General features: G+C 45.1%; 1 protein-coding gene across 1 annotated transcript in view; it reads right to left on the bottom strand.

Annotated features, from left to right (window-relative positions):
- Positions 1-18854, bottom strand: part of LOC104125145 (limbic system associated membrane protein) — a 315160-nt gene that overhangs the window by 94718 nt on the left and 201588 nt on the right. The window contains exon 3 of the mRNA XM_009637589.2: positions 17484-17609. Coding sequence (XP_009635884.1) covers positions 17484-17609 — 126 coding nt within the window. The remainder of the gene's footprint in view (positions 1-17483; positions 17610-18854) is intronic.

Raw genomic sequence — 18854 nt, 5'->3', positions numbered from 1 at the left:
CTGCCAGCGCCGAGAGGGGGAAAGGAGGGAAGAGGCTACAAATACTGTTTTCTGACATTGATGTGGGGAGAAGAGTCAATTCCCAGCACAATTTGGTGGTAGGAAGAGGGGAGAGCATCTCTGACAACTGCATTGTGGCATGGTGGGGATATGGCCCGTGACAGCCTCCAAAATCGATGGAAATGTTTTGTGTTTGCAGAGAGAGGAGGGGCTTGCTTATCCCTGCTTTGGAAAGTGGAGGAGGGCAAAGTACAGAAGACATTCAGTGGCTGGAAGGCTCAGTCTTCAGGCCTGATCAGCCTTGAGTCCCACATCAGTGCTTATTTAATAAGCTAAAGAAGAAGCAGCCGGGGGAGCCTCGGTCTTGGTGTCCTCAAGGATGCTGTTTGCAAAACACCAGTATGCTGGGCTCCTGCTTATGACAGGGATCGTGTAGAGCAGCCTTCTTCCCCCCATGGGCATCCACTCCAAGCTCTCTGCCAACTACCGCTCTTTCACTCTCATAACCCCTGAACTTCCAGCTCCTGGCATGAGGAGGGACTCCAGCGACACCCCTGACCCTAGCGCCACATTTGTAGGGCAAACACCTTGGAGACTGCCATAGCTCTCTAGAGAACAGCACCTCGAGACAGCAAATGTTCCCATCTTCTTGCGCAACACCTCAGTACAAGCTGCACTCTCTTTCTGACACCTACAGGGGGCTGCATGGTTTTAATAACCCTGCTCTTTCACACTTTTGCAAGTCCAGGGATTTTAAGTAAAGTTGCCATTTAAAATGGCCTTTCAGAACACTGAAAAATGCATATGGGAAAGGATCGCTTAAAATTGCTCAACCAGCCCTGTCTCTGCTGCCTTTCCCCACAGGCATCGTTTAGTTATTGCCTGCATATAAATTAGGCAGGCTTTGACGGAAGAGCTATTGACAAGGGTACTTCACTCCATTTTCTTTACTTGACCTGGGGAATTCTGGAAAGAACCTATGTTACAAATGAAGAGAAAAAGGACAGTCAAGTAACGTAGGGCTTGCTTTGGTACATGGTTATTTGCCAAGTCCTCACCTCTACTAGGCTGGATGTTTAGTAAACAACAGCTGTAGATGATCTGGTCTTTGGGTTTTCAGGCTAGCCAGCCAAACAAGGAGCCTTCGCTAATGTTAGTATTTTGGCAGTACTTCTATATTTAACGTCACTCTCAGAAAATCTGTTCTGGACAACCCTCCTGAACGATGCTGTCTCCTTGTGAACCTATTTCCAGCATCTTAAAGACAATGCACACCATTTGCCATAGTAATGTGAAGTCGGGTCCAAGTGGATTCTGTTTACAACCTTAAATTTGAATTTCCAAGCTAGGATTTGAGAGAGTGAAATGGGGAACTCATAACATTCCCTCCTAGGTTTATTGACCCTGTATAACCACTAGATTAAAAAAAGAATTGGCAAAGGGAGAGGCAACATACAAGGCAAAATGGAGTGATGTGACAGAGATCAGCAAAACAAGTAAGACCACAGTCAGTCACAAGGCAATGTTTGCCACTAGTGTATTCATTTTTAGGCTAGAACCATGCAACCTCCTTGTTTAGGTACAATTCCCTGTACAATTTCCAGACACTGACAAGCTGGCCATGAAGGCTGTAAACTTTGAGAAAGTCTTTAGGCCTTCCCAAACTATATGAAAACAACTTTGGTTATATGACTGAGTTTCCTCCCCCTGCCCCCACCCCACTTTTTGTCATCGAAGTTATCCTTGGCAAGAGCAACTGATTAAAATGCAGTTGGAGCTTATAGACCAAATTATAAGATGAGAAATTACTGGGAAAACGTTCCACACGTGAAACCCAGCTCAGTTTTTGACTCATTCTCTCCTCCAAGCTCTGTAATACATATTTTCCTGAAAAACTGTTCCCTGAACACAAATTAAGGACTTTCAGCCATCTGGGCTAATTTTTTTTTCTGCAGGGAAATGTTTTGAGTGATCAGGCTTAATCCTCGAGTGATCTGGGTCCTGATACACACACCCATAGTGTCAAGTCCACAGATAATGGCAACCACAACCCTATTATATTTTACCATAAGCTAGGCCAATAATATGGGAGGTCTTAGACAAATTTATTCATAATTTTGGAAGAATTTTAAATGTAGACATTTTTTAAATGCCTACACGCTACTGTGTGGGCAAGCAATGTCATGGTGGTCACAGTGTTTTCTGGAAGACAGCTGCAATAACAAAATATTTCTGCATCCCTATAACCAGAACTTGTGAAAAAATGTTCACCTTTACAGAGAATAATCTTTTCCAGTACAGCTGGGGATTTAAGCCAACAACTATGTGCAAATTACAAGAAGCCATGAAAAAAGTTAGAAAAACGCCTAAGGAATTAAATCAATCCATTTTCACAAGCTGTCCTCTGCTCAACAACTCAAGAGTGGTCTGAAACTTATCAGGATGCTTCTAACTCGGTTTAAATTAACATAAGTAGTTTTTGAGACAGATCAAGTTTGGCTGAGCAGCCTAGATTTGGAGGCACGGGTAGGTGCCAAGAGGTGTGCTACAACTTCATGTCTGTGAAGAGCGCAGTCTCTTCAAAAGGCAGAGATACTTGGCTTTCCATTTAAGACACGGCACATTTTATTTTGACTACAGCCACAGGAATACTGGTGAAAAGACAATTTTATATGGCAAATCAGCCAAGACGGCTCACACACTCACACACATATGCAGATGACATTACTTGTCTTCTGGGATACAAATAATGCCATAAATGACACAAGTACATGGGGTATTTTCTTAAAAGTGACTAATGACTTAAATGACATACTCTGATACCAAACAATGTCCTATCATTTTTAAAAGGCATTTGATTTACAAACAAATCAAGTTCCTAAGAGATACTCAACATCAGCTGTCACGTGAGGAAGGAAGGAGAGCAGAGATGGACAGATAGATGAGGGAGATGAATGGTCAGAGGACTTTTGGGTAGGATCTGCTAGTACATAACATATCAGATACAGGAATAAGGGAGCGTAAATGCCAGCATATCCCTTGTGACCACTTACTTTCAACAAGAGAAACAAGGACTTGGGCTCAGTGACTCAGCTAGAGCCTACCTAGAGAGAAGCACAGCAACCCAAGGAGACCAGAGGGCCCCAGAGGCTGTGCATAACTCAGCACCACTATTACTCTTTCTAAGGAGGTTATAAAACTCTACTAGGGCTGGGGTGGCACCAAACAGGGAGAGAACTAAAAAGCAAGTAAAATTAATAAATAAATAATCTATTTCTGCTGAAGGTCTGTGCAAACTGGGAACATTAGAGCTTTAGGAAGTCTGGGTTGACTGAGCTGCGCTGGAGAACCACCATGCATGTATTCTGCTCTGTGCCTGGTACTATTCCAGCCTTTTAATGGGCGAACAACATTTGAGGGGTGCTCCAAAGCAGCAGGTACTGGCCCATCTGGGAGGCAGGGCTGGGAGAGCAGGAAGGGTGCAAAGCACTGGTCTCATCCTCAGAGTTGCCCAAGAACAGGAAAGTGAGCTGCTATCAAGGCAAAAAGGCCTCCAACCACCATGCATGTATTCTGCTCTGTGCCTGGTACTATTCCAGCCTTTTAATGGGCGAACAACATTTGAGGGGTGCTCCAAAGCAGCAGGTACTGGCCCATCTGGGAGGCAGGGCTGGGAGAGCAGGAAGGGTGCAAAGCACTGGTCTCATCCTCAGAGTTGCCCAAGAACAGGAAAGTGAGCTGCTATCAAGGCAAAAAGGCCTCCCGTTTGTCACCAGCAGAACTGCACAACCCACTTGCCCAACACCCCTACAACACCCTAAGCTCAGCGATGCCTAACAGCTCTGCAAATCTGTATTCAACCCCTTCACCCATCTGCAGAGAGTTTCATGGATACTCAGTGTCCCCCGCCCTTTTGCACACAGTGACAACCAAAAGCCAGTGACAGAAGAACTGGCACTTCATTTTTGCCATCGACCTTTGTTAAACTGCCCTTGGGAACAGCTGAGGGTTTCCTAGGAGGAGAAAATGTACCTGTGCCCATGTCTGCAGTGCTGACTGAGCTTGACATTCTGAAGACATAAATCCTTCCCACCCAGACAAGGCAGGAGTGCCTGATGTGCCAGGGGGAACAGGGAAAGTCATGCACTGGACCTCACCTTAGCAAACCAGAGGGAGAGATAGGCAGAGCTGAGTTTGCTTGGCACTGGTAGCATCTCAAGGCCTCCCACAGCAGGTCCCTGCTGAAAACCCCTCAATACTTAGTTCTGACTCCCCCCCGGGTCTGCTAAAAATGCCAATTACTCCTTTAACACTCACGGATTTGCTGGAGCTGCCCCTGCCCGTTGTAGCCTCCCTTGCCCAGCCACACTGCCATACACTGCTCTGCTGTGGCTTCGGTAGAGCTGGCTGTGCTCTTCCCCTTGACAGGACCCAACATGTTTACACCTCATTGCTCCACACGGCCATGTGTATCTTGTGGCACACTACCAAGAAAAGACAACTTCCCTCTGAGTACAAGACCAAGTGAGGGACAGCAGGGAATCAAAGCCTCCCTGACACGGGAGAAACACAATCTTATGCGGAGAGGGGGATTTGGGACATTCGGTCTCCAGCTCATATATCAGCTTAGAGACTGGAGAAACACCCTCGCTTCCAAACACATTCATGATTCCCAGACTGTCAGGAGAAAACCAGACAAGGGGCAACCCTTGGCTGCTTTTAAAACATTTCTACATTGATTCCTCCTTGAGATACAAAGCAGTGAGTGAAATGAAATCTCTTCTTAGTCAAGCCTTATTTTTCATAATTATGCATCTTTAGTGTTTCATAACGACCAATTTAATCACTTTTGCCGTTTAGAGGGCTATAACAGCCAATCATGGTAATGGGCTTGGTATTTGGTAGGAACCATTTAACGCCCAAGAGCCCTTGTTCTGAGCCACTTGATGCCACTTAAGTTTGACAGACAGACTCTCATTAGCACAAGTTGCAAAACCTCTCAGATGAAGCTCATTTCTTTTAAACAAACTCTGCTCAGTGATCCCCAAAGTCCCCGAGTGAGGAAATTTTTAGCTCTCTTCAGATCCATGCAGATCTGTGGCAATTAATCGGCATATTTCCCTGTGCTGGGGGCTTTCTATGAAATTTTCTACCTTTCCTCCTCACAGTTGTTCTCTCGTACCATGCATGTAAGCTCTGATCCCCTGCGGCCAGCCGGTGCCTGTCTCCTGGAGGGCTACCTGGGGTTATGTGACCTTTCCTTTTCACACGTAACCATCTTGATGAGCTTCTGCTCCATGCTGACCAGCCTGCACCAACCTCTAAAGGACAACTCTCACAATGCAATTGTTTCTTGCTGGGGACAACCGAATACACATTTGGAAACCTTTAAAAATATCTACAGATCTCTGGCTGCTGCTAAAACTGCTGCCCTTTGCTGTTTCTGCTACCCCATCTGCTCATTGGATGGTGATCCACAAGGCAAAAAAATAAAGCTTAGGGCATCCAAACTGCTGTAGATGCTCTCAGATACACATGCAAGTCTGCACCCCAACTCACACCGTGCCCAGCAGATTTGATGACACTTGTTGTCCAACAATGCTGAATATTTGCTTCAAATGCAACCAAAGCAGGCCTCTCTACGTAGCTACAAGGACGAGCAGTGGGATAGCAGGGGGTGCTGCAGGTTGTGTTTGCCAGACACGTGGATGGAGGCTTGTGAGACATCTAAGACTACTGTGGTAAGGGTATGCAGAGAAGGACAGAAGTTTTTACTCAAGGACTTACTAAGCAGAAAGGAACTTTGTGTTCAATGGGCAGGCTAATGGCTCAGCATTACTATCAAGGAAGGATGTCAGATCTATGATGTGCAGTTTAAACCCATTGAATCTTCACTTCTGCAATGTTCCCCAAGAATTTGCCCTTTACATTTTCTCTCTTTCCCATTATATCACAACCATTGTACATGCAATGAGACTGAAAGTTGTAAATATAGGACTGCTAGAAGGAAAATACATTGATAAGTGAACAGTTACCTCCTGGGTGACAGAAGAAAGGCATATTTTGTGGCACAGCCTGATGGGACAGAGTAACATCTCACCCTGTGAACAGTCTGAATGCTTCAGCAAGGCAACTAGGTAAAAAACACAGTATGTTGAGCTAAAGGAGTCAGTATCAGTCCTTAGGAAAACCCCATATTCAACCCTACTTTCAGCTAATGTCAACATCTTCCATGCCTACTGCTTTCTGACGCATGGAACAGTCACCTGAGAGAATGGATGATGGGCTGCCCTGTATCTAAACAGCCTAAACGGACCCTGTGCCTAAACCACCATCTTTGGTTCAAGTCCAACTAACGCAGTATTCTCAGTGCCATAATTAAAATGGACTCTGTTTCACCAGGCACGCACAGACAGAACCACAATATTACAAGACACTGTGTGCACCTGTCCAAAGCTGAAAAGAGCATTAACCAATGTTATGATATATTACTTCAGAAATAGTCTGATGCCCCTTAATTAGAGGCTGCCTGCTAAGGTACACTCAGCAGGAGAAGAGTTAAGGTTGCATTCGTAACCTTAAATCTCACCTTACCTGGCTTGTGAGTGCTTAACTGTGCAACTTTAATGTGTTCTTATCACAGCATTTTTATTGAGCCATTATTAACATCAGTTAGATACAATCTAGCATTTCCCAGATCATCCTCCTCCCCAGCCCTTACCTGAGCCACATATAACCCAAGATTCAAAGGAAGCATTTAACTCAACCCCTGCTATTGTTCTCCAGACACCCAGTGCCACTAATTCCCTGGCAGCTTCCTTAAATGGGACTAGAGTTTTGGTTGCTATCTTGCATGCCCTCGGCCAGCCTGCACATTGAAGGAAATCCTCTACTGATAATTAATAAGTTCCCCTGACACTGGCTGCTCATTAATCTATTATTTTACTCCTCTAATTACTTTTGTCTGTTCGAGTTAACAGTCTCCTTCCCTCATCTTCCCTGGGTCTCATACAGGAGATGCTGCATGGCAAATATGACTTTTCTTTGTCCCCAAGTCCTTTACAGCCTCTGCTCTGTGCACGGACTCCGAGACCCATCCTGGCATTTCCTGAGGCACATGCCAGCCTCTCACAAGGAGTGACTTGCCTCTCCACATGCCTGTATTTCACCCAAGCAGCTCCAGGCTTCTGAGCTGGGGCTTGCTGAAGGAACCTCTAGGGAACCCCTTTCCACCTGTGTTGTCCCCTGGAAAGCTCCCAGGAGCTACAAGGAATCCTCCTCACAGCAGTCAAGTGGTTGTAGATCTCTCTGCAGGAAATGGGGGCACTCACAATTTCGCAGTGCAAGACCCACCTAACTATATATGCCTTGACTTCCTTTTACAATAGCAGCTTCTGCCCAAAGACTAACAGTCAGCACAAATTAACTTTAAGTCCCTTGGGCAGAAGGGGAGACAGAAGCAGGAACCAATTATTTATTTGATTGGAAGATGCCCAAGTACAGCAGAGATAAATGCAGTAGATACAAGTGAGCATGTCAGAGAGAGAGAGGCTGGAGTTGCAAAGTTTGGAGCCTGATCGGAGCTTCTGCAGTTCAGCGCATTTCTGAAATTTTCTCTCTTATCATGATTGACACTAAAAATACTTCTTCTCTGTCCCTTTCACGCAGCTGTAGTTTAGGCAGTACAGACAGGCTTTGGACAGCTGTACAGATCCATGCCCCACAGTCAAAGGATGGCAGGTACAATATGAGTCAGGATACTGTTTGTCTTCTCCTCTGCTTTTATTTATCATGCTTACTGCTGCGTTTCACCATTCTACCTTTAAGGAAATGCAAGCCTTTGAGGTTGGTGCAGAAGGCTGGTAAACATCAAAAAGCTTACCTGTGCAGCAAAATGCACGCACAGACACCAGCATGGTAAACATACAAATGAACACATAGTAAAATGCTCACAAATAATGCATACAAGCTGTGTGCACCAGAATACTCATGTGGCTTTTACAGATCTACAAGCTGCAGAGCAGGTAAGGATGGTGGTAGGCACATATGCTATCCATGCCTTTCCTGGGACACAAGCTGGGACAAGGTGTGGGCTCTATGAGCTGCCCAGTAAAGCGTGCCATGGATACAGCCCTGTCCTCACTTCATGACCCTTCCACTCTGCCACGGCCCTCCGCTGATACGACAACTGAAATCTCTCATGATCGATGCCTTTCCCAGGCCATCATTACCTGCATTACACTTTTCTTGCTGGCAGCCTGTATTGATCCTTTGGCAGGAGATGCTCATCCTTCAAATTGCTCGAGTCACCCCGAACTGGGTGCGAACTTCAAAGACTACATCAGACAGCAGCTCATGCTTCCCTGGATGGGCTTGCACTCACCATCCCCTCCCAGCCTCCCTGCTGCTGCCTGCTTTGCTCCTGTGCTGCAGTAACATTGTGGTGGGCACTCACTGGGAGTTTATGAGAAAGGATGATTTGTTCAGCCAGTGCATGAAAAAAATATTGAGTACTTGAGAAGAGTCATATTTTTCTGGTGCTGTTCAGAGAGAAGGAAAAAGTAACTGAAGAAGAAATAACAACACTTTTGAACACGTACCTCCTAAAAAAAAATCCCTGAATCATGTTTTCAGCCTCTCATGTTTTCCTTTAGACAGGGAAGAGAGGGATATTCTGCAGACACATTTCTCAAATGCTCAGAAAGGAGGCTGAGGAAGGAAAAACAGCACAAGTGTTCACAACACCAGGGTCTGGTGCAGCCTTGCATTACCAGAATAGCTCACTACCTTCAGCTGGGAGACTCCCACTTCCACTACGACTGTGTTCAGACCTGGGAAAAAAGCTCCACACTGCAGGAGGCTGAATGACACCTGACCTTGCTGTGGTTGTCACGGCAAGCAGGTTCGGGATGTCTTGCCCCGAAAGATGGGGGTTTTTTTGCCTTGGGTCTACCTCTGTACAGGAGATTCTTGCAAATCATGTTTTCCTTCCTGCTTCTCCCTGCATCCCTCTATTCTCTCTCTCTCTCTCTCTCTCTCCCCCCCACGCCCCGGTTTCCTGCTATTGGTAGAGCTGGGATATATAAGCCAAGCAGCTTTATATATCTAAGTGGGATTGGCGTGAGGCTGGAGGCAGAGGCAACAGACAGTCAGAAAATTGTGTGGGAGAAGCCAGAAGGGGTGAGGGCTTTGGGGCTGTATGGGGGACCCCCTCCAGATGTCACTGTCCTGGCAGAACCTGTGTGCTGCAGCAGATGCTGTCATCCATGCTCGCTGGGGCCCTCAGACAAGAGAAGACTGTAGCTCTGGCTCCAGTGCAGAATATATCAGGCACTGAAGTCACTGAAGCCATTGAGATCAGCTGAAGCCACATAACAGCATAACAAAAAAAAAAAAAAAAAAAAGTGAAGTCTCTCTCTTTAAATGAAAAAAAAATGCAGGGAACAGCTATAAGCTACTACCTTAACTTTCCCCTTTTATTAGTATGTCTCTCTCCTACTGTGAAGGGAGAGTGAGAAATATGCTTGCCTAAAGTGAAAGTACTTATAGATTACAGCTACAAGGGAAAAAAGTGCAGCCTCTCCATTTTCTTCTTAAGGATAGCTTTCTTGAGGATGTTTGAATTGAAACTATTAAATTTAAAATCCTGTGAATTTTTTTTCCTCTTTAATTCACACCCGACCTCTCTGTATCTTTACAAACACATCTAAATTTTCAGATGTGAACTACAGCTGTGAACATGGAGCTGCCAGTGGGGAATATGACCTCCAGATGGCAGGAGAAATGGGACCCAGTCCTAAAATATCAGCCTTTTGCCCCTGTGAACCCAGAGATGCTCTGTCTCCAAATAAGTAGCTCCAAGCACAAAAGACCCAAAGCAGACTTGTTAGTTCAGATCACTAGAGGGAGACACGATAACACACACACTGTCAGTGTCTTGCACTCAATAACATTCTCTCCAGACAATTTGTTTTGTTGTAGTTGACTACTTATAGGTAGGATACAAGAGTGCTCGATGGCAGGTTTGGAGCACAAGGAAGGCTGGTAGGGAAGGAAGGCAAGATAGACAGCATCTACCACGCTAGGCAGGTTAGCCCAGCAGACCTTTCCTCTTTTTGTCCTAGTCATGACAGGCAAGTCCCCTGATTTCAATGGGTTTGTGCTAGTGGGAATAATAGAGAATTTGGTAAGGTTCATCAACCTGCTGCTGAGATCCTATTTATGGTAGTGGCATGGCAATGCCTCTTCCTGTCATCATTAATTATGGAAGATTTTGAACTCTCATCTTCTTGGGTGCTCAGTTTTCACTCCCACCTCCAGCATCCTAGGATCCTTCAAGACTGGCTCATGGAAAAAGGGGAGAGAAAGCAGCAGCTACTTATTCCTGAATGTCCCTGCTAATCAGGAACTTCTCCATTGAGAAGCACTAGCCTTGAGGGTACAGGTAGTGATTGTACAGCGCTGCACAGACAGCAATATTACAGCATGCAACGAACTAGAAAAACACTGCTTTTCTGTAGGTGGATGAAAGTTTTCATATGGACACAAACCAGCTCAGCCTTTGAAATGATGTGGAAAAGACTCTAACACCATGGCTGACTATAAGTGGTACCCATCTGGGAGAAGGAAAAATGGAGGCAACTCTAGCAGACTCCAACTCACTGTAAAGAACAGCATTTCTCTATGGCAGGAAAGCCACTAACTGGGTATGCAACTGCCACATCTTCCTAGCAGCAGCACAGAAAATCTTGTCAGAGGTGGAGCAGCCAAGCACTGACAAAAAGACTCCAGATGTTCTCCTCCAACTACTGCTGAAGGCAGCAGTGCAAATTCCCTCCTTACAGCAGACTTATTCACCTGTTCCCCAGAAATGCCAAAATACTTATGAGGCCTTGTTCTCCCTCTCTGGTGTGGGACAGGAGAGAGGAATCAAAGCTGTTAAGAAAACGAATGTTTCATGCATCAACAGTGTTTGTACTGAAACAGCATTGCGGTCCACAGGAACTGAATGGGGCACTATTCCAATAGGAGGGATCTCGGTGCAGTGTATGTGTCTCTCTGGGAGCAGAAGGAAGAAATCAAAGTTCTCCAGTGTGTTGGGGAGAGAGCACATTCAGGACTTAAGTTTATTATAGGTGAGGAAGGGGGCTGCTGATTGTTGGCCATGCACTAGTAAAAGTGGACTTCTAAAGAAGTAAAAAATGTGGAGCCAGCGGAAGTGGGAAGCAAATAGAGGCTGAAACAACTTTGGATGCCTTCTGGAGAAGCCCTGAAAAAGTTCAAGCTTTGGCTTGTTTCCCAGGCTCTTTGTGAGCCAGTATACTTTTCTTTTTTTTCCCCTGTAATGCTGGATAAGATGAAGACTAGACCAGGAGAGAAAAAAGACATCTTAGAAAGAGTCCTAAACCAAACAGGGAGTATGTAAAAGGCAAAGTGAGAGGTCTCTGTGGAATACGAGACCACATATTTGCCAGAGAGTATTTTGAAGATGCAAGAAAAAAAAAAAAAAAAGGAGGAAAAAGAGACCTGGTTAGAAATCATCAGTTGCCCCCCAACATCCTAAAATGCAGAGTCAAACAAGTACCTTGTAAATCTTAAATTTCCTGATCAGGCAAAAACAGTTAGAGGGGGATGAGGATGTGACAAGAGAAGAGCTGGCACAGTAACAACACAACCGCCCCCACCAAACTCAAACAACAACAATAGAACCCCAACACCCCCAAATTCCTCCTCGTCACAACTGATTTACTGAGCTTTTAAGAGTGCAGCACAGAAGTGGGCTAAATCCAAATGGCTTAGATAAGCAGAAAACCCCCTTCCTGCTCATTACTACCTAGTGCCTACAGGGTTGACTTGTGGTGACTCTGGCTGAGGGTCTTCTGTTTGTTGTCTTCTTTGGGCATAAACTGGCTTCTCCTGTGCAACACAAGGTGCAGTAGTAGCAAGGCTTTGGGCTTAGACAGGAGTGAGAGGCAAATAAACACAGGACATAGAGATCAAAGGTGCCCATGTGAACTATATGGTCATCTTGAATCTCATGCCTTCAGAGAGCTCTCTGCTTCCCTCATGTTCAGTGTTCAGCCCTACAAGGAGACCGGCATACGCTGAAGGAAGATATATGAGCGAGTGGGGGTGTGAGATAATCTGCCTCTTTCAGTTTATGTCTCATCCTAATGTCTTGTAATTGAGCCCCAAAGCATGAAGTTTAACATCCTTTTCAATATTTTTGTTGTGAATAACAAGAATATCCAGATTTGTTCACATTATCCTCAGGAACACACAAACTGTTTGAGTCTTGCCAAGTTCTCATCTTTAAATAACTTTCCATGGCAATGAGTTCTACAGCTGTTTATAAACATATTATATGTATACCATCTCAATTACACAGAGTATGCAGGCACTCTTCTGTATGCTCTACCCCTTCTAAACTTCCCAGGTTATGGTAAATTCTCTAAGACTCAATGAGAATTTCTAGTACCCTCTAGGGAGAATCAGACTGGCATATTTGACAAGCCTCCCCATCTCCTTTCATTTTATGCTGTGACATGAAACCTGGGTGTTGCAATCAATACTTATCTGCTTTGCTCTAGACTGGTTTTTATGCTGTGATTACCACTGTAATAACTAAGCTCCTTTTTGAGCCAAAGTGGGTATCTTTAGACTGTCAGGTGGAATTTGGGAGAATCCAGACTGTTCTTTTCTCTATCAAACGGCCTTGCTGGGCTGAGGCCAGGGATGTTGGATCAGGAATGAGATACCTGGCACTTTTATACAAGGTTCACACTCTGTAACTGCTCTAGGAAGACTGAATTGTTTGCTCCTCAGCTGCTTATGCACAACCAGTAAAAGCCTCAATTGTTTGACCTTGAGCTGAGCCCCATAGGGATCATAGGTTGCTATCGCAGACGGATATGGATCTCATGGCACTTACCACAGTGCCCACAAGCAAGGCCACTGGGGAGGTTTCAACCATCAATGCCTTGTGGGAAAGGAGCAGAAACATGAATAGGTCTGCTTCTGTTAACTTGAGTACAAGCTCCTCAGGACTGCCTTTTTCTTCTGTGTTTGTCTGCCCATCTAGGACAACAGGCTTGGCAGCAAGATCTCTGGTAATGCAAAGACCTTGCAACAACTGTCCGTGTTCATATTGCTGCTAACCCAATTCACAAGAGGCCGCTCTTTAGGGTTTACATTGAGAGGGACTTTATTGATAAGAATATGAACATACATGAATCTTTATTTTTCCCAGGAAGCTCTTTTTCAGTCAACCAGGCATTTAGCACGGCTCTGAATAAGATGGAGAGATGAGGAATGATAAATGTTAAAGCCTCTGGACTGTGATCTCAGCAGCTTATGGATAGGGACAAGTCACATTAGCCTGAATAAACGTAAGTCAAGAAAGACGTGAAGTAAAACCAAGATGAGCTCAAAAGCAGGCATTGCCTACCATCTGTAAACTATCCTACTGGATTCTTCTTTTGGCTGTGTTAGTTGTTATTTTCACACACGGTACAGGGAAAACAGAGCATCTCCTAACATAACTAGCTGTAGATGGGTAGGCTGCCTGCAGTAGCCCACACAGAACATGTCAGTGTGATAAATGATACATGGCCCTGTGCTGGGACCTTGTCCAGGCTGTGGTGCAACTACTGGAAATTTGATTGGACTGCATTCAGTAAGGAAAAAATAATCTATACCTTTGTGGGCCATGGATCATGTAGGTTATGAGTCAATATTAAGGAGAAGAAAACAATCGGCTAACACCCACTCTTTGTACAAATACACAGAGGGAAGAATATGGGGTTTGTCCCTTCCAAGAGATGAGAGACTATAGCATATCCCCTAGTGAAATACTTCAAATGCTGACAAGCACTAACTCATGTAGTCTGTGTAGGAAATCATCAATACTCATCCCCACTCTAACTGAACAAATCACAGTTTCCTGACAAATCCTGTTCAGAGGGCTGCTACAGTCTTTTCCATGGTTTACCATCACAAACTGGGACGGCAAAAGTCATAGGGCACGGCAGGCTCAATAAGCCCACAGCTGTGACCTGAATCACAGGAAAGGGATTGGACTATGAGCAGGGTGGTGCTGGCCTGTTGTTGAAAGCTCCAGGTCGGCAATCCCAGAAGGGAGCTCTGCTGGCTGGAGGAGAAGAGCTAATGAAGCTGTTTGTGCTCCCAGGCAATGCCTATTAAACTATCCACAACTAGTTAGAGCAGGCTGCCAATGTCCTACAGCATAATAGCTTGTCGGATAAGGAAGAAAAGGGTCTGGCTGACTTTCTCCACCTGCTCTGTCAAAACCCAATCAATCATCTGAAGAGGAATAGAAGTGGAGAGCAAGGACTAGCGTCGTTCCAAGGAATGTCATTCCGGCTTTCATTAAATTAAAGCTGATCTGTATTGTCATTTGACATAGGAATTATATTAAAGTATTTTTCCCCTTACCTGCCTTCCTCCCAGTCAATGACCACAGCCACACTTCAGCTATTTCACAGGGTAAGGAGAGGGTTTTTCCCTGTGGGTTGCTTCAAGGCTTGGGGACTTACACTTGATTTGAGAAAAACGCCTAGTTCAACTGTTCACTGAAGGAGCAGCAAAAGAAGCGATACAGCATTTTATAAAGGAATTTTTTTAACTTCCCAGGTAGGCAGATGAGTGGGCTATGGTCACTCCTGAGGCCCAGCAGCATTTAAATGAACTATCATGCAAAGAAGGCAGGGATGCATATAAGTAGCAATACTGCTTTCCCTTTGCATTTGTATCTCCCACCTCCCAGCCAACAAGAAATAAATAATTTCTGTGGTCCTAACTGAGGCAATTAGCCAACACACACTATTGATGAAGTCACTGAATGAAAGAAACGGCAGACAAATTCGCTAATGAACTCCTTGAGGAGAGTGCGCAAAGAAAAAGTAATTTGGCCCTCTCACCCCCCAATGCCGGTTTAATTTCACAACCTGTCCATTCAAAACCTCCTACACAAGCTCAATAACGCTCATTCTTCCAGTTCTGCAGTCACGAGTTTAACCACGAAAAAATCCAAGGAGGGAGATATATTTTAGAAACCTTTACAATGATCTAAAATAGCTCTTTGATGCATAGCAGATGTCTTCAAAACTAGCATAAATGGAGCCAAAATGCCTTACAGTTCTGGAAAAGGGAGATTCCAAGATAAGACGTGTTTCTAACTGGAACAGATTTGGAATTTATATTAATTGTCAACTTCAAGGAAAACATTTAAAAGAAGCCCTTCTGTCCCCCATTTTGGGGCAAGTGCCTCTTTGGGCTACATGCTGCTCAAAGACCTGTTGTCTGCCTGAAAGCAGTTCCTTTGTATAAAAGATAACAGACAGGTTGGGATGGGGAAAAAGAGAGAGAACAACAAGCAGTGAGACATGGGGGTGACAGACTGGGGCCTGCCCCTCATCCCTGGCTCTAGTCGGTTAGGAAGGGGGTGCTTGGCAGGCTTCACTGTAGAGGGGAGGACTGAGGATGGATTGGAAGGGGGTCAGCGAGACGGCTCTGATGGATGATAACAAGGCAACCCCTCTGAGACACACAGCATGGGAGAAAAAGTGTGAAGGGGCATGCTGGAAAACTGAGCAACAGACCCAGGAAAACTGAACCCGGAATCAAAGTAGGGATGGGATTCCCCAGTCCTGTTGCTCACCAGAGGGGATAGCCAGAATGAAAATTTACTCTGAGGAGCCTTTTTAAAAAGGGAGAAAATAAGTCTGTGTCTGATACAATGGAGTAGGTAGTACAACTGGAAAAAAAACCGCAAAGCATGAACATGCAGCCAAAGTGATGAGTCAGGACAAGAATCTTCTTCTTACTGCTCTGAACAACGTACCCCATGTGTACCAGGCCTTAGTTTTCATGAAGATTTAAGCTAGCATCCTTGTAACACCCTTAACTTGGACAATGTTAGGCTGTGCTCATAGAATAGTTAGGTAGTGTCTCCTACTTGAATACAAGAAAGAGTTAGGTGGAGGACTGAAAGACTGATGCAGCAGTAAGATGGAAGATTTGATATGAAATAAATCTTAAAAGCAGAAATGCCAGAGCTAGAAGATTCTATACACATAATTAAAGGTGAAAAAATAGGTTCTATTTCCCTATATATGCTAATGGCACAGTCATAATACTGAAAATAGCAGAAGAGGAAAGTCCGGTAGTGACGATGATACCACAGAGGAACAGTGTTCCCCTCATCAGCTCTGCTCCTCCCACCTCTTCCTGGCAGTCTTTCCCCATCTTCCTTCTTTTGGAATTCCAAGAAGTGGGCCAGAAATACAAAATACATATCTGGCTTTCATATACAAGAAAGCTCAGGAGGACTTTGGTTTGGCTGAAGGGATGAGACAGGAAATCTGAGTAACCCCAATCTGAACCACAGGCCCCAAATCCAGGGGCTTCTGGACACAGCCCTTGGATTGAGCTCGGTTCCAATGTGTCATTCTACCTTTCTCTCTCCAACCTTCTTTCTGCAATGCTCTCCCCTTTTCTGGCTGCTGAATTGCAGTAGATAGCTTGACTGTCTGTGGCACATGCAGAAAGCTTGTACTCTGTCTACCTTAAAACCTCTTTAACCCTTTACATATATGGGAATATCAGAAGACTATTCATATGGAGCTAATCAATGCTTTCCCCATGCATTTTAGATGAAAAAAAAAAAAAAAGGAAATCAGGTAGAGAGTCCTCTTTTCCTCAAAGGACATGATACAGAGGAAGATAAACCTACCTCTTGTTCCCATCCAACTGCTATATCTTTAGGGGGTGAAGGTTTCCTTGCAACCCAAGCTGCTAACTTCATGCAGTCTGACTACTGAAAGGATATTCTCCTTCCAAACTTGCCACATCCTCGAACACGGAAGGCACAGTTAGACAGCAGAACAAAGCTGCTGAGTTCTCCCTTATTCTGTCTCCACTCTGCTCTTCACCCATCTTGATGATAAAATGCCTTCTTTACTCACCTCCAAGACAAAGGAAGACTGTCTGCCAAAGCAGAGAGCAATATGAAATCATCTGTGCGACTGTTTGCCTCTCCCTTTTAAGGCAAATCAGTGGGAAGTAAATTCCATGTTTTTTTGGAAAGAACCTCTTCTATGTAATATCTAAACAGAAATCCTTTCCCTTCTCTCTGGCACCAGCAGCGTTTTGTCTCCACCACCGTGCTGTGCATTATCAGCAGAAAAAATTAGGATGACTAGTCAAAGACCAAAGCTAGAATAACAGGTCCGATTCTGTAGATCACCTACTGAAGTAATTTCATTTGTTCCCTTGAACAACCCGGTTACCATGCCTCGGAAATCACACTTCAAAACAAGCTTGCAGTGCATTTAAGATTCTTGACACTTCTTTTTACAGCTGCCTCTATTGCTACTGAAATTTTCTACTGATGTTGGAAGAGAAAGAAACTAGTGTGCAGTTCACAAGTCACCATCACAGTCGAGTCCAGTTGGGTCCCTTACCTGTTGGGGTGAGGTGCCTCCAGGTGATGACAGGCTCAGGACGCCCATTTGCCATGCAAACCAGGGTCACATTGCTGCCCTCATTCACGGTGATGTCTGAGGAGATATTGGAGATCTTTGGTGGAACTGTGAAAACAAAAGGAAGTTGGACCTCATTACCCAGACTTCTGGAGGGCAGCCCGACTCATTAACCTGCCCACCTATTAACCAGAGGCAGCCACAGACTCCTCTCACAGGCTGCACTCCTCATTACTACCTGGGTTTCTGAAATTATGTCAGACTAATACGTACCGCTGCTTCAAGGATCTGCAGGTAGAAATGGCCTTTGCTGCAACTGTGATGCTTTGTGTTTGGACAGGTTTGGGGGCCTTCATAAAACAACCTCTAAGAACTTGTCTGACTGCCCCAAGGCTGCATAGAAGGAGTCAGGCTCCAAGCACTGTCCCAGCTAATTTTTACACTCCAAACAGTCCCAGATGCAGTTCTACATCCTCCTGCAGGGTGCCAGACCTCAAGGCACAGATTCAGCGGGTATATTACTTATTGCTGCTTCCCACGGGCAGATAGTGCCCATGCTGCTAGTGAGAACCCTGCTCTGCTGCTCATGTAACCAAATGCTCACCGGGAATTGAACTGTTAAGCTCATTTATGTGGTGACTGCTGTGACGAGGTGAGAAGCGGGGACGCGTGCCGTGGCTAATGGGAATTTGCTGAGGGAAGGCACAATGGCGACAGCGGGAAGGTTTCTGTAACATCTTTCAGCCAAGACAGATCCCCCATGGGCTGCCTCCGGTAGCTTCTGGCTGACTGCACCTCACACAGCACAGCGCCAAAAGCATGGTAAGGTCTTTAAAGATTCACAAGACCAGCTATAGCTCAAGCATTCAGGATCCTTAAAGACCTTCCAAGCTAACTGAGTTTGCATCATGGGACCAAAGTGACCACACTGGGACCTGAACAGATACCTCCAGGTATGGAGCATGCTGGTATATCGGCCTCCAAGCAGACCAGGCTGTTGCAGTCTCTCCTCTCTCACATCCATGTATCGTTTCCACGCTTCACACTCTGGAGGTGGTGAGGGAGTTTGACTAAAAAGGAATCTTCTAATTTATTTTTTTTTTTTTAGTATTTTCAGCTTCTGAATTTGTGTGTAGCGAGGAATGAAACAACATCATTTTCTGCTTTGCTTACCAGAGAGTAAACAGACAGCAGCCTCTCCTTCCTCTCTTTGGCAGGAGCGGCTGATGGTCCTTTCGAGGCAAAGCTGCCTATGAGCTAGGTGGAGAAAAGGAAATGAAGCCTGAAGAGAGCAACTCACCACTTCCAGCTGTGTGGCTGGATTCATAGGAATATTGTTTACAACCCAAAGCT

Source organism: Egretta garzetta, unplaced genomic scaffold (genome assembly GCF_000687185.1).
Source record: "Egretta garzetta isolate BGI_Z169 unplaced genomic scaffold, ASM68718v1 scaffold320, whole genome shotgun sequence".
In the NCBI taxonomy this organism is placed as follows: domain Eukaryota; kingdom Metazoa; phylum Chordata; class Aves; order Pelecaniformes; family Ardeidae; genus Egretta; species Egretta garzetta.
Note: the sequence above shows the minus strand (reverse complement) of the source record. Positions and strands in the feature narration are given on the sequence as shown.